Raw genomic sequence first — 14,491 nt, 5'->3', positions numbered from 1 at the left:
GGGGACAGGAACAGGGATGGTGATAGGGACAGGGATGGGGATGGGGACAGGGATCAAGCTGATGGGGACAGGGATAATGATGATGTTAAGGCTGGGGATGGGGACATAGGTGGGGATGATGAGGGGAATGATGGCAGGGATTGGGAATGGGGACGGGGGTGGGAATGGGGACATGGATACAGGGAGGGGATGGGGACAGCAACGGAGATGGGGATGGTGGCAGTAGCAGCAGTGGGGACTGTGACAGTGACAGGAATGGGGATGGTGATGACAATGGGTCAGGTATGATGACCACCTTGATGGTGAACGAGGGTACTGGTGATGCCATCAAAGGGGCAGGTCAGTGCCACCAGACACCCGAGCTGGTGCAGCCCCACAAGCCAGCCTGCCCGGGGGTCCCTGTCCATGCTGGGGGGTGGGGGGCCTCAGCGTGTTTTGGGGGCTGGTTGGAGCGAGCACCAGTGCACGGAGCCCACAGGCGAGTCGTGTGGTTGCTTAGCAACCCCAAAATGGATTCGAGGCATGTGAGGTGGGTGATGCAGGGGGCTGCGGGGCTGCACCCCCTGAGGTGCCCTGTGGGTCCCCCATCTCGGTGTCTGAGGGGTCTGCACACTGCCCCCAAGGGCTGGGAAAATGGCTGGGCTCAGACGTTCTGACAGAAAACATCCCAAACTTGGGGAGCAGATGCTGCTGCAGGCATGCCCCGCATGCCTACCCGGCCTCACCATCTTCATCCTTGGCCCTCCTTCAGGTTTGAGCTCTAAGTAGGTCAGAGCTGGTGCGAGAAGGTTTCCCTCTGCTCCCACAAAAGCAAACCTGGGGGCAAAGCCCCCAGTGTGGGAGCTAAGTATCACCCCCAAACAGTCGCATCACCCCTACTTGCTGCAAGTTCATCCATGTGTGCATGACCCCGGTGCAACCGCTTCCCCAAATCAGCACAAATTCAGGCACAACCCTAATAAATCAGTCCCGCTGAGCACAAAGCACAGCCCCCTGCCCTATTACGAGCCCCAAAGCCCCATGCCATAGGCACAGAGCCTGTCCCATTAAATATTTGATAGCATCCTCTGTGCTGCTGAATTTATATTGCATGAAGCCCCCACGCAGGCTGACGGCTCCTTTAAGCATTAGGAGGGAGTTGGAGGCGAGGGGAGTTGCTGCAAGAGAAATTGGAGGAGGCAGAGAGAGAGAGAGAGAGAGAGAGAGAGAGAGAAGGGGGGAAAAAAAATTAAAAAACTAAAGCCCAAGCCTGGCAGGAGCAGCAGTGCTGGCGGGGAGGTGGGCTGATAGGCTCGCCCCGAGGAAGCGCATTACGTAGGCAAGCAGCTCTGCTCAACTTGCCACCTGCGCCGGGAGAGCGAGCCCCTGCGTGAGCCCCTCACCACCATGGACTGCTGCAACGTATGTACCTCGCGCCCTCCGGCTTTCTGGGTTTAATTACTTTTTTTTTTTTTTTTCCCACTCCTGTTTTCATGCAGGGCACGGTGGCAGGGATGTGGGGTGGGGGGGTGGGGGGTTGTGCTGTTGTGGGGGGGTGATGCTGCAGGAGTGTGGGTGCAGCACCCAGGAGCCAAACCAACTCCATTCCCTCCCCAAGATCTGCTGCAAAGCCTTGCACCCCAAGGTCCCTGCTGCTCCCATGGGTGCTGCCGGGGCTTGGAGGAAAGCACCCCAAAAATCCCTTTTCCAGCCAGTTTTGCATGGCATCCCAATAGGGCAGGGCAGGAAACCCCCCCTTTCCCCAGACCCAGCGGGCAGATGCCTCTTTCTGCTCTTCTCCAGCATTACATCCCCCCAAAAGCCTCTCCAGGAGGCAATGAAGGTTTCTTACAGTCAAGGGAGAAGCTGGTGCTCCCCCCCGCTCACAGAGGGGATCGCAGCGCTGCACCCTCCAGCCTCACCCCGGGGTGAGCCCCCACTGCCACCCAGCCACCAAACAGCTCAGAGAGCAGATCTAGCAGAATGACCATATGGTTTTTCCTCTTTTCATCCCCCTCTTTTTTTTTTTTCTTAATTTTCCTGCCTTTTCCCCTTTTTCTCTCCTTTTTCTTTTTTCTTTTCTTTTTTTTTTTTTTTTTAACCCTCTTGCCCCAGCTGGCATTACAGCACTTCTGGCTGCATCTGGGGTGGCAAAGCCCACCCTGGATACGGGATTTCCCCCAACAAAGCCCACCCTGGATATAGGATTTCCCTGTGGATATACAAATCCCCCCCCACCCCCACCCCCCCCACACCCCGGATATAGGATTTCCCCTGTGGGTATAGGATTTCCCCCGTCTATAACATTTCCACCCTGACTATCACATTTCCACCCTGGACCTGCCCCTTAAGCTCCTGTCCCCCTTTCCATCAGTTCAACAAACCTCGGCGCCTCCTGTGCCACTTTGCAGTGACATCGTGTCGCCTCTAAGGCAGCGCAGGGCTTTAGTGTCCCATGCATCCCTAGTGCTCCCACAGAGCCCTTGTGAGAAAAGGAACACACACACACAGCCAGGGCGCACGCTTTTGCATGAATCAGTCCTGGGCGCTTTCTCTCGTGGGTGGGATGAGCCACGGCTGCCATTCCCCCCCCAGCCCAAACATGCAGCTTGCAAAGAACCCGAAAAAAAAAACTCTTCAAAAAGTCCTTTAAGGCAAACAGGGGTGGTGATGTGAAGGATGCAGTGGGCTGCCCAATGCCAGCTCCCTCTGGTCCCATTTGGGTGCTGTGTGCTTCCCCCCCCCCCCCCCCCCCGCCCCCCCCCCTCCAGTTTTTCACCTGTTTCCACTGCTCAGCAGTGATAACTTTAATGGGGTTTGACCACTCCAATTGCAGTGGCAGGAGGGGACTGGGCTGCAGGGCGTTATATGGGGGCCATTGCACAAGGAGGCATGCTTTGGGGTCAGGATGCAATGCACAGGTTGTGCATTTTCAACAGAGTGTAAATGTAGTTATTTCCCCACCACTACTCCTTCCCAATTTTCCCATTGATTTTCTGCATTTTGCAGCACTTTCGGTTAAAAAGACTTGGGCAGTCAGCGGGAGCAAAGCAGGGTGAAAGTGATGACCACCCCAAAACCTCCCTCTGTTCGCCTGGATGGCCCCTCCTGGTATCCAAGCACTCAGGGGACCAGGATCTGGCCCTGGCAGTGCAGTGGGTCTGGATGGTGTTTGCAGCAGGGTGGTATTGGAGGGTGGCTATGGGAAAGAGCAGGGTTAAAAGCGTCTTTCTGACACTGTAACCATGCCCCGTTGCTTGCATGCACCATGAATCCCCTGAGGACCTTGATTTTTTTTTAGCAAAAGACCAGGTTTAGGAGCTCCTGGCATGGGGCAAAGCAGGGTCCCCCACCCCGTAACTGCCCCCTCACTGCCAGCAGGAGGGAGCCTGCACGAAGCTGGACGAGGACATCCTGGACATCCCCCTGGACGACCCCGACGCCAACGCGGCAGCGGCCAAGATCCAGGCCAGCTTTCGTGGCCACATGACCCGCAAGAAGATCAAGGGGGGGGAGATGGACCGGAAAACCAAGGATGCTGAGTGCGCCAACAGCACCCGCGGTGGAGACCTCCGCAATGGTGACTAGGTACCCCCTAATGTCCCTTTCTCTTAAAGCAGGGATTCTTCGAGTAGCCTTCCCCATCCCAGCTCCTGCTGGACCACTTGGGCTGGAGAAGGGTTTTTCTTATTCCAGGAGTCAAAAAGCAAGCAGGAGGCGTTCAGGCAGCCCTGCCTTGCCCTAATTTTGCGGGCGCGCCGTAGTAGTTAGCATAGGAATGGCGGGGAAGGCAAAGCCCTAGATTTGAATTGAATTTCTCCCTTAGCAACACCACCCCAAACGCCTCGCCTCAGCACATGCTATTTTTAAAAGCCTGTGTCACAGTCTCCTGGCAGGAAAAGGGAAATTTAAAAGCGCCCACGGCACCAGGGCTGTGGGGCTGGGGGTGCTGGGGGTGCCGGGGGTGCAGGGAACAGTCCCAACCCCTGGACACTGCTTTGGGGTTGGCAGCTGTGCCATCCTACTGCTGCCCCAGCTCCGCGCAGGGCACTGGAGTGCAGATGCAGCTGGGATGCAGTGGGGCTGTAGCAGGGATGCAATTGGAATTCAATGACAGTGCAGTAGGGCATGGACTTGGGATGCGATGGGCATGTGGTGGGGATGCAATGGAACTGCAGTGAAAATTCAGTGGGGAAGCAGCAGGGATGCAGCTGCCAATTGCCGGTGCTGCAAAGCTCATTAAGGCCACAAGGCTCATTAGGGCTGCCTCTCTGGGTCGCCTGAGCAGGGTCTCTTCCTGTGTCGGCTCCAGCCCACAGTGAGCAGGGTTCAGCTCCCACTCCCCACTGAGGTCCTTGGAAAAGAGGTGCCCAGGCTGGGTGTCTCTGCCCCCCAAAACCCAAAGGTCACCCCAGTGCCCCAGCTGCCTGGACAGGGCAGGGGACGGGCAGGGGACAGGCAGGAGCAGGGGCAGTGGAGGACAGGCAGAAGTTGCAAGGACAGGGTGCAGGCAGGGCGTGGAGGAGGTGCAGGATGCAGCAGCTGGGTGCAGGAGCAGGGCTTGAGCAGGGTGCAGGTGCAGGGTGCAGGTGCAGGCAGGGCCGTGCATGCAGTCTGACTGCTCTGCTCTCTTCTTGCTTGCAGGGCCCACCGGAGCCACCCTGCCGAGCCCCCTCAGTCGCCAAGGCGCAGGAGCCCCCGCTTTGCCCTGACCCCGCATGCATCCCCTGGGCCCCCGCAGCTGGGCCCCCCCCTCGCCCCCACCCCAATAAAGGTCCCTGCCGGAGGCCGGGCTGTCCTTGCCACCGTGGGGACATCACAGCGCCGGGAGAGACGTCACCCGATGGGGGGAGTGAGGTCACGCTGGTGGAGCTGCGACAGCCGTGGGTGGGTGGGGTGGGGTAACCGGTAGAACCGCGATGTCTGGTGTGAGGTCACACCTGCACGTGTGATGTCACTGGCAAGCATGCAATGTGTGATGTCATGCAGGCACGTGTGACATCACTGGTGGACATGTGATGGCTGGCATGACGTCACACAAGTGTGCGTGGCACCCCTGGGGGACAAGAGCTAGCTCTGGTGATCCTCTGCAGCCCTCAGTGGGCGGTGTGACATCCCCACGGGACACGTGGTGGCTGGAGTGACATCATACGGGTGTGTCTGATGTCACGACTGGATGTACGATGACGGGTGTGACATCATGCAGGCATGCGTGATATCTCTGATGGACCCGTGACAGCCAGCCTGAAGTCACACAGGCAAGAGTTGAACGCTGTGATGCCACACGCCCCCCCCCATGACATCACACCACCGGCCACTGCAGGCGTGATGCAGACATGGCAGGCTGTGACATCACAGCGAGGGACAGCGGGGCAAGTGGTGCACCAACACACACCGTCAGCGTGACCCCGAGGGCCCTGGCTGCCTGGTGTGACGTTACACAGGCATGTGACATCGCACACTCATTGCGGCTTCACCCTGAGGGACGTGGGGCCAACAACCCACTGCATCCTCACAAAATCAGCCCAAAGCATTTTAATCAAAAAAAAAAAAGAATTTAAAAAAGTGCTCCTCCCACCTCCCCCCATGGCTACCTCCAACCCCCACCCCCAACACTTTTAATGTTCGTTTGTGAAAAATGCCCCATTTCCACTGATACATAAAAAAAAAAGAGGACCCCTCCTCCAGTTGGGGCTGTTTCGGGGTGCTGGCATCGGCGGGGAGTCTCGGGCCACCAAAACCCGGAGCGCGGGCACCTCCCACACCCATTAAATAACTGCAGGACAAGTGCAGCTGCTCCAGGTGTCTTTTCAAAAAAAAAAAAAAGTGGAAAAAAGCCCCCAAAAGTGGGCAGGGTGGGATGTCAGAGGGGGACATCCCATTATTCGGGGGGTCACACCAAGGAGCCAGCCCGGCTCTGCGCTGGCACCATGACAGGGATGGCGCCTGCCCGTGCCAGGCTGGAGGGGGGCAGCCCCCCCGGGGGGCCAGGGGCTTGCGGGGGGTGCCAGGGGGCCCCGTTGGTGGGGGGGGGACGTCCCCCGGCCCGGGGGGGTCCCCGGTAGCTGCCGGCAGCTGTGAGGACAGAGGCAGTGTCGGAGGGGGGTGAGGCCCCGTAGGGTCTGTCCCGGACACCCGCAATAGAAGACAAGGTGCTGGTCTTGGAGATGGCATCTGCGGGGGGGGTCCGCGTCCAGGAGGGGGTTTTGGGGGCCACGGCGTCTTCCCTGTGGACAGGGGAGAGAATGGCAACACCTGCTGGAAATCTGACTGCTCCCCGCCACGAACTCCACCAAATCACCTGTATTTTTGGCTGACACCCCCCCAGCCCCCAAAGCAACAGAAGAGCTCAGCCCTGATGAGCTGCAGGAGCTCCCCCACGTAGGGGACAGAAAGAGGGATTCACCCAGTAGGGAGGGGGAACAGAGGTGGAAAATATCCTCATTAACTCTAATGATGACCAGAAATCTCCTCCCCTCATTAATTCCGAGACATAGCAATAACTTGTTGAACCTCTGTCACAGTTTTGGGGGGGGGGGGGGGGACTGCCCTTACTTGATCTCGTTGGCTGCCTCCTCCTGGCCGTCACGTTTCTTCCTCCGGTAGCCGACGAGCCGGTGGGCAAAGAAGGCGACGGTAGCTAGAGCACCCAGGGAACCCAGCACGGCACCAGCAATGATGGCCCCCTCGCTGGCTGCGGGGAGAGAGGTGGCAGGGGCAGTTTTGCCTCTCCCTCACCTCGCTGCGAGGACCGTGCCCCCGGTCCCCAGCCCTGCGGACACGTACTCACTTGAGTGCACCTCCAGGATGATGCTGCACTCAGCCGACCCCGCTTGGTTCTCAGCCACACACACGTAGAGGCCCGACATGTCCAGCGAGAGGTTCGTCAGCTTGAGGGTGCCCCTAGCCCGGTCTGCAGGGGAGGAATTGGGGTGCTGCCCCACGGCTACCCCCCTGCCCCACACCCACCTCGGTACGGCAGGGATAGCAGGAAGCAAGGTTAAGGGGATGCTCACCCTCCTCCCCCCTTCGCACAGCAAGGCTGGGAGCAGGCAGAGCTCAGGGGACGAGACCCCAGCCCCTCCGCCTCTCCCCCTCCTCCAAAGCTTCCCAGGACTTCCCCCCACCCCCAGCCCCACCTTACCCTGGGCAGGGGGGAAGAAGACCTGCAGGGTGGGCGCCCTGCGCTGCCACTGGTAGGCGGGCGAGGGCTTGCCCTTCTCGGAGGCACAGCTCAGCGTCACGTTGGCCCCCACCGCGGGGCTGCCCCGCAGCCCGCAGGCGGGGGGGGCTGGCGGCACTGCGGGCACCACATTAGTCCCGGCCCCAGGGACACGGAGGGGCACAGGGGACCGGGGCGCCCTGCAGGCCCTTACCCAGCACTGTGAGGTTGATGACGGCCACGTTCTTGCCCGTGCTGGTGGCATCATCCACCACGTTGACAGTGCACATGTACTGGCCCGAGTCACGCTCCCGTGTGGCATTGATGAAAACTGAGATGTTGTGGGTGAGGACAGGGTACAGGAACCCCACGCGGGGCTTCAGCTCTGTCTCCTCCACCTTCACCACCCCATCCAGGTATGTCAGGATCTGCGCAGAGAAAATGCCTGCTCGGACATGTCCGGATGGCACTGCAGGAGGGGAAACCCCTCCAAACCCCACATTTTGGGGAGCAGCAGCAGTCACGTGAGCTACCTCCATCCTCACCCACCCTGAGCATCCACAGCATGGGAACCAAGGGCACATCCCCACCATGGGCACCATGAGCACCCTACCACCATAGGCACCTCCCCATTGTGGGCACCAGGAGCATCCTCCCACCATAGGAACCTCGCTATCAGGGGCACCCCAAGCATCTCTCCATCATGGGCAACCCCCCAGCACGGGCATCCCTCCCAGTGGGCTCCACGACCATCGCGGGTACCATGGACATCTCTCCATTGTGGACACCTCCCCACCGTGGGCACCCCCCCGCACTGTGGGCAACATGAGCATCCCCCATGTTGAAGGCACCACAGGCACCTCCCTACTCTGCCCCCCCCCCAGTCACCTGGAAGGGGTCAGCATCAGCCTTATCCAGCAGCCAGGTGACATAGGGTTTTTTCTGAGAGCGGCTGGTGTACCAGGCAGGCAGCACCACTCCCTGCCCCTCCACGGAGAAGACGGAGCCTGTCCCCACGTGCACCTCCAGCACAGCCGAGCAGACACCTGCCCAGCAGGAAAACGGGACGTGACTCAACCCCAGGTGCCAGTTTTACAAAAAAAAAAAAAAAAAAGAAAAGAAAAGAAAAGAAAAGGAAAAAAAAATAACAACCCCACCAATTGTTAGAAAAACACCCTGTTCCAAAGAAAAGAAAAGAAAAAGCATATTATCGCCTGGAGGCTGGGACAGGAGGAAATTTTTCCTCCTTCCCTGCCACGGGAAGGGCTTTCCGGCCAGCCAGAGGATGCAGGACAAAGCCTTCCCCTCCCACGGCCACTTCCCCCCACTAAACGAGCATGGGAAAGCCTCTGCCCCAGGCTGCCGGGTGCATCAGGGATAAATCCCCAAGCTCCCCAACCGCTTTTGGAGAAGCCCACAGGATGCCACGCAGCCCTGGGGCTGGGGCTACCTCCTGCCCCTGGGCGATTTCATTTTTTATGGGGGACACCCATATAGCACCTGCTTCAGTGTAGGCACCCAGCCAGCACCCCCGCATCATTTTGCACCCTCCCAGGTCCTTTGCCACCCCCACAAGTGCTAAACCAGGATAATTGCTGTGTGGCCTCCTGTGCCCCCCCCACCCCCCCACCGTCATCCCACGGGGTTGTGAGGGTGTCAGTGCCCCCACCAAAGTATCCCCCCCCAGCGTCAATTCCCTCAAAAATAAAGTCAGGAGCAGGGGGGGATCAGAGTGGGTGCCACAGGTCAGGGAAGGGGGGTGCCTGGCTTGCGGGGGGTGGGATTATTTCCCGGCTTTGCTCTGAAAAGGATCAGCTGGAAAATAATCTGCTCAGGCGAGGTCGGTTGCCCAGAAAGGGTTTGCATTGGGTTCCCTCCAGGGCTGAGAATTAAATGCCATGGGTGACCCCAGCACGGCTGCCCCATCCCCACATCGCTGGCTGTCCCCATCCCATTGTCCTCATCCCGAAAAAATGGGGGGGTGGGGGGCTTTGCTGCTCCATCACAGCCAGGCATCGTGGCCTGGGGGGGGGGGGGGGGGATTGGGGCAAATTTTGCAGGAAAAAGGAGAAAAGGAGCTAACAGGGGGATTTGGGCATCAGTGCACAGCCTGGATGGGTTTAACCCTCAAATTAACTCACACCCAAGCACAGCCCCCGCTCTCACAGCCCCCTTTCTCTCCATCCCCCCCTCCCCCCCCCAACACGCACACAAACTTCTCCAGGATTTTTTTTCCAGGGCGGGAAGATGAAAACAAGGCGCCCGGGGGTATTTTTAGCCTCCTGCATGCATCCGCTCTTCCCCCAGCAAGGCTTCGGCGCAGCTTCCCGATGGCGCCTTGCGGCCCCAGGCAGGAAGCCTTGCGCCAGCTGATAACACAGGCTCCCCCTGCAAATTCAAAGTCCTAACACACACACACACACACACACACACACACACACACACCGGTCCCCTCCTTGGGCCGGTTTGGCCAAGGAAAGGCAGGAGAAATCAGCCCTGGCTGGGCGAGGGCGGACACCTCAGCGCTTAAAAATAGCTAAACCCAACCTAAGAACATAAAACCTTAAGTCCTACCCAGGGGGGAAAACATGGTGGAGACAGCAGCGCAGGTCACTCGAATGCAAGCAGCATCACAGAAATAAAAAATGAAATTGAATTAAATTAAATTAAAAGAAGTTAAAATAAAATACAGAGGATGGTTCATTAACTACTCAGATGAGCCCAAGTCGCACAAGTGGTTTTGCATTTTTGATTTAAGGTCGGAAATGGGAAGCCGAAGGGTCACAGCAGGTTGGGAGTGAAAAGCAGTGATTTGGAAACCAATCACCCCCAACATCTGCACTCTTCACCCCATGAAAATTCAGGATTTTCAGCCCATCAGCATCTTTATGTCCCAGGTAAAGCACAGCGAAAGCCGTGCACAAGAGGCAAAGTTAAGGTAGAAAGCCAAGTTCTTGGAGCCGAGCAGCGGCCGGGCACCAACATTGGCTCAAGAGGGAGTGAAGAGCAAGATGCTCTTGGCACCGGCCACAGGCTTCCCATCAATTTTGCCTCAAGATAAAGCCCTGAAATCTTTCCAAGATCAGAGACGGCAACAAATACATATATCATTACTCACAGGGTTACCATGGCCATGAGCAAACACTTCTGCACCGAGCTCCTATGTCATCGAGTTGTTATTTCAAAAGAGGGCTGCAGGACCAGCCTGAAGTTGTCCCAGTGTAGCCAGCCCAAGCCATGTTTTCCCAGTCCCACTGGGAATCAGTGGCAAAGCTCAGCAGACGCCTTTTTCCAGTGGTTCTATCCCTCCCTGTTGCTGGTTAGTACCCATACACGTGGAAATGTCTAAAACACATCAAATCCACCAGCGCTTACCCCAGACCAAGCTCCCTTTGCTGTTACAAGCATGCATTAATGCTGAAACCTAGTGACAACCAATTCGATAGCGATCTGTGGCCGCAGCATTGCTCTGTCATCCTTCAGCAATGGAGATCTGAGATCGCAGCTCCATCATCACCCCCAGCATGCTGGGGAGAAGCGACGCTATCATCAAAGCACAAATGTTGTCTTTCTGGAGGATGCTTGCTTCCAAAATCACCTTTTTTTTTTTTTTTTCCTTGGAGAACTGACCCACAGCCTCTCATGCAGGAGGAATCGCCCCAAAAGGTGCTGGAAGAGCAGGTGCTTGAGCTCAGGCCAGGGATGCAGCACCAGTGGTCAGCTCCCTGGCGATCAGGACCGAACCCTTTGGCGCACGGGTGCTGCTGCTGGCATCAGCTCCAGATTTAGCCACCTCGCCGCTGCAAATCCTCTAATGCTTTAAACAGATAGAAAAAATTAAGCTGCTCGGGGTGTGCATATGCATATCGGCATGGGTGCCCGGGGCGCTCGCCTGCTGCCGTCCCTGGGGGCCATCCGACTGCTGTTTGGGATGAAAAACTCAGGTTTTTATCCAACTGCCTTGAGCTAAGCACCTGCCTGGGGAGGGCTTCCCTCTGCTTGAGCCCATCTGCCAGTTTTTTTCCTTCAGAAAAAGCCTTTAAATCCCTGCACACCTCTAGCAGTGATTGCGCAACCTCATTGACAAACTGCAGCACCTGTATAAAACACTGAGCTGCCCTCTCCCCCTCCTCCCCCCCACCCCACTGGCTAAATCCTACCATTTCAGCCCAAAATGCTGCCTCCCACATTAAAACGCCCCCCTCCCGTCCCCCCCCAAATCCTCTTGCAAAAAGCATCCTCCCCAAAACCGCAGTGCCCAGCCGGACCCTATAAGCTATTAACCACTTGGGAATTAATGGGCTGAAGACGGATTGTGTTTGATGCCCTCACTCTATAGGATTAAGGCGATCTGGCCATGTGAAACCGAGAGAGAAATTAAACCGAGAGACGACGGCTTGGGTTTAATATGCTCGGCTCGTGCTTCTCCAGAGCGGAAACGGTGGCCGAGCAGGAATCTGACTGGAAAAACGGCCCCTAAGAGCCTTGGAGAAAGGTCAAGAGACCGCCTTGCGTGGCCCTTCAAGGAAACGAGCCTGCACCCACCCAGCCGTGGGGTTTTCTTCCCTCCCTCAGCTCCGGACTATTTATAAACGGGCCGATAGGAGCTGCTGGTCTGCGGAACGGCGCCCGTTGGGAAAATCCACAGCGGCTTTTCTCACGACCCAGGGGCAGAAAGTGCCGTATCCTCTGGAGAGCCAAAATCAGGAAAAAAATGCGACTTTGCTATAGATAGACATGGGCAGCCAGCTTTAACCCCCGCCATGCCCAGCCCCAAATTTCACTGCGCGGCCGGTGATGCGGGGACAAGGAAGAAGCAACGGGGCCACCAAGCATCATCCCTCATTTTTCTTTCTTCTTTCCCATCTTTCTCCCATCACTAGTTTTGCTATGATCCCATGTGGACCCCATAGAGTAGGATGGGATGTTTGAAAGCATCTGAACCCACCGATTTGGTGCCCAAACATCTTTTCACCGCATTTCTATGCTATGGGGTAATTTGGGTCTTGTAGCATCATGTCCGAAGACTTCATCACGACTTCGTCCAGGCAACCTGGCACGACCCTATGCAAATTTACATTGCAGACAACACAGAAGCTCATCCCAGCACCCTTTAATGGCTTTTTAATGGAAAAAAATAAAAAGAAAAAGGAAAAAAAAAAAGAAAAACAGCTGTCTCCTGGGACCGGGGACCCCTAGACAGTGTCCCGCCATGGAGGAAATGCCACCCAAGCACGCCACACCACTGCCATTGTTTTGGGGGCCATTTCCTTTGCCAGCAACTCAAAGGGCTGTTTCCCTTTGAAGCACACCCAGCACTTCCAACCTTTCCCTTAAGATCACAAAAAGGGATGGAAATGGATGGGGGGGGGGGGGGAGGAGGAAAAAAGCCCCTAGACAGAGAGGGGTTGAGACCCTCTCCACTTGGCATGGCCAGGCCAGCTTGGAGGCATCGGTAAACGAGGGGGGAGGCAGCAGGTTTTATCATGGGAAAAAAATAAATTGATTTTTTCTGCTCAGCGCTGCGCAGGAGAGCAAGTTGTCAGCAGGGGAAGGGGAGAGCGGACCAGGAGCACATCCACATCCCCGCGCCCCAGTCCCGTCGGGGTGATTCGGCTCCGGGGCTTTGGGGGCGCAGCGGGGTTCCGCACCGCCCCGGGGTAACTCCGCGGCCCCGTTTGCTTTCCCCGCCTCGGAGCACCCAAGGAGCGGCAGCTGCCCCTGGCAGGGATCGGGATCGGGATCCCTGGGATCGGGAACACGGAGAGGAGCCGGGGGTGCCCCCGGGGCTCCCCCCGTCGGTCCCCGCTTCCCTCCCGCCCCGCAGGTCCCACCGGCTGCCCCCCCCCCCCCGGTACCCCCGCGCCGTGCCCGGTGCCCCCCGCTCCCCATCGGTCCCACCGGTATCCCTCCGCCCTCACCCCCCCCCCCGGCTTCCCCAGCCCCCGGGTGCCCTGCCGGGAGCCCTGCCGGGTGCCCCCCAGCTCCCCGCCCGGTGCCGCGCCGCGGCGCTCACCCAGCAGCGTAGCCAGCGCCAGCGCGCCCGGCGGCAGCGCGCCCATGGCCGGAGCCGGAGCCGCAGCAGGTGCCGGGGCCGCGCCGGGGCGGGGGGGGCGGGGGGGGGCCGGGGGGGGGGGTCTGGGGCGGGAGGGAGTGGGCGGGGCCCAGGTGGGGCCGCCCCGCAGGTGGGGGGCGGGGCTCGGGGGGGGGGGGGGGCGGGGCTCGGCGGGGGGGCGGGGCTCGGCGGGGGGCGGGGCTCGGCGGGGGGCGGGGCTCGTCGGGGGGCGGGGCTCGGCGGGGGGCGGGGCGGCGGGGCGGGGCTCGGCGGGGCGGGGCTCGGCGGGGGGCGGGGCGGCGGGGCGGGGCTCTTCTCCCCAGCCACACCCCGGGGGTCCAAACCGCCCCCCCCCATTCTGGGCAATCACGGTTATTTGTTAATTAGCAGGATTATTAATAATCAATAATTATTAATTAATAATTAATAACGAAATTAGGATATTATGGCGGGGGGGTTGCTTGTCACCTCCCCAGGGGTCACGCCACTGCTCCCCTAGGGACCCCAGAGCCCCGCAGGGCGCTTCCTCCCGCCAGCGGCCCCTGACCGGCCGCATTCCTCCCCAAAAAGCGCCAAAAAGCCGCTCAGAACCGGACCAAAAGGACAAGACGGGGACGTTCCGACCCCCCGGCTGGAAGCAGCCCCGGCTCGCTGCGTGGCCTGGGCCTGCCTGCGGCTGGGGTGGGCAGCGGGGACGGGGCCTGGAGCAGAGGCAAGGTCCCAGAGGGATTTGGGGGGGCCCGGGGGGGGATCTGCAGGGCGGGGGGACGCGGCGCATCCTCCCAGAGCGAGGACTGCGGGTACCCAGGAGGCAAGGAGCTTGGCGGGCCCCAACCGACGGAGGACACCAGCGGATCCCTTCGGCAGCAAAAGCAGCCTCGAGCGTGGCAGGACGCGGCCCTGCGGACAGGCGAAGCTTTGGGGACCGCTGGGGGATCCACCCCGGGCCGGCGGAACAGATCTTGGCAAGGGAAGAGCGGGGAAGAGACGGGCCGGGGGCTGCAGGCCGCCGATCCCGGCCGCCGGATGCCCTCTGCTGGGAAGAGCACCGGGAGAGGCTTTGCTGCTGAGCCTGGCCCTAACGGGTGGTAGAACCCTTATTTCTCCCCGAAAAGCCTCCCCACGTGCTGCCATCGCTCAGCACTCCAGGAGAAACAAAAAGTCCCTCTGCTAGGCGAGGCCACGCACCGGACAGCCTGAGAAGCCTTAAACCCACGCAACCCACCCTTACTGCCAGAGGATCCCAAGTGCAAGAGCCCCATTTCCACCCATTTTTCCAGCCCCACGCTCAGCGC

At 59.1% G+C, this 14,491-nt stretch overlaps 2 protein-coding genes across 4 annotated transcripts; one reads left to right on the top strand and one right to left on the bottom strand.

The window, feature by feature from the left end:
- Nucleotides 1-1,115: 1,115 nt before the first annotated feature.
- NRGN (neurogranin) lies at nt 1,116-5,766 on the top strand. Its single transcript, XM_083808323.1, has 3 exons — nt 1,116-1,401; nt 3,361-3,567; nt 4,624-5,766. The coding sequence occupies exons 1-2, from the start codon at nt 1,387-1,389 to the stop codon at nt 3,565-3,567; spliced, it is 222 nt and encodes a 73-aa protein (XP_083664449.1). The 5' UTR covers nt 1,116-1,386; the 3' UTR covers nt 4,624-5,766.
- Nucleotides 5,767-5,771: 5 nt separating this feature from the next.
- ESAM (endothelial cell adhesion molecule) lies at nt 5,772-13,256 on the bottom strand. 3 transcript variants are annotated; one of them, XM_083808320.1, is made up of 7 exons: nt 13,158-13,256; nt 8,030-8,187; nt 7,356-7,569; nt 7,124-7,279; nt 6,770-6,892; nt 6,535-6,673; nt 5,772-6,206 (listed from the first exon to the last, which is right to left on the bottom strand). In XM_083808320.1, the coding sequence occupies exons 1-7, from the start codon at nt 13,201-13,203 to the stop codon at nt 5,873-5,875; spliced, it is 1,170 nt and encodes a 389-aa protein (XP_083664446.1). In that variant the 5' UTR covers nt 13,204-13,256; the 3' UTR covers nt 5,772-5,872. The 3 variants fall into 3 exon arrangements, with proteins under 3 accessions (XP_083664446.1, XP_083664447.1, XP_083664448.1); XM_083808321.1 differs by lacking the exon at nt 13,158-13,256 and adding an exon at nt 12,090-12,187; XM_083808322.1 differs by lacking the exon at nt 7,124-7,279.
- Between the last annotated feature and the right edge of the window lie 1,235 nt (nt 13,257-14,491).

The sequence above is a fragment of the Anser anser genome, assembly GCF_964211835.1.
Source record: "Anser anser genome assembly, chromosome: 22".
Lineage (NCBI taxonomy): Eukaryota > Metazoa > Chordata > Aves > Anseriformes > Anatidae > Anser > Anser anser.
Note: the sequence above shows the minus strand (reverse complement) of the source record. Positions and strands in the feature narration are given on the sequence as shown.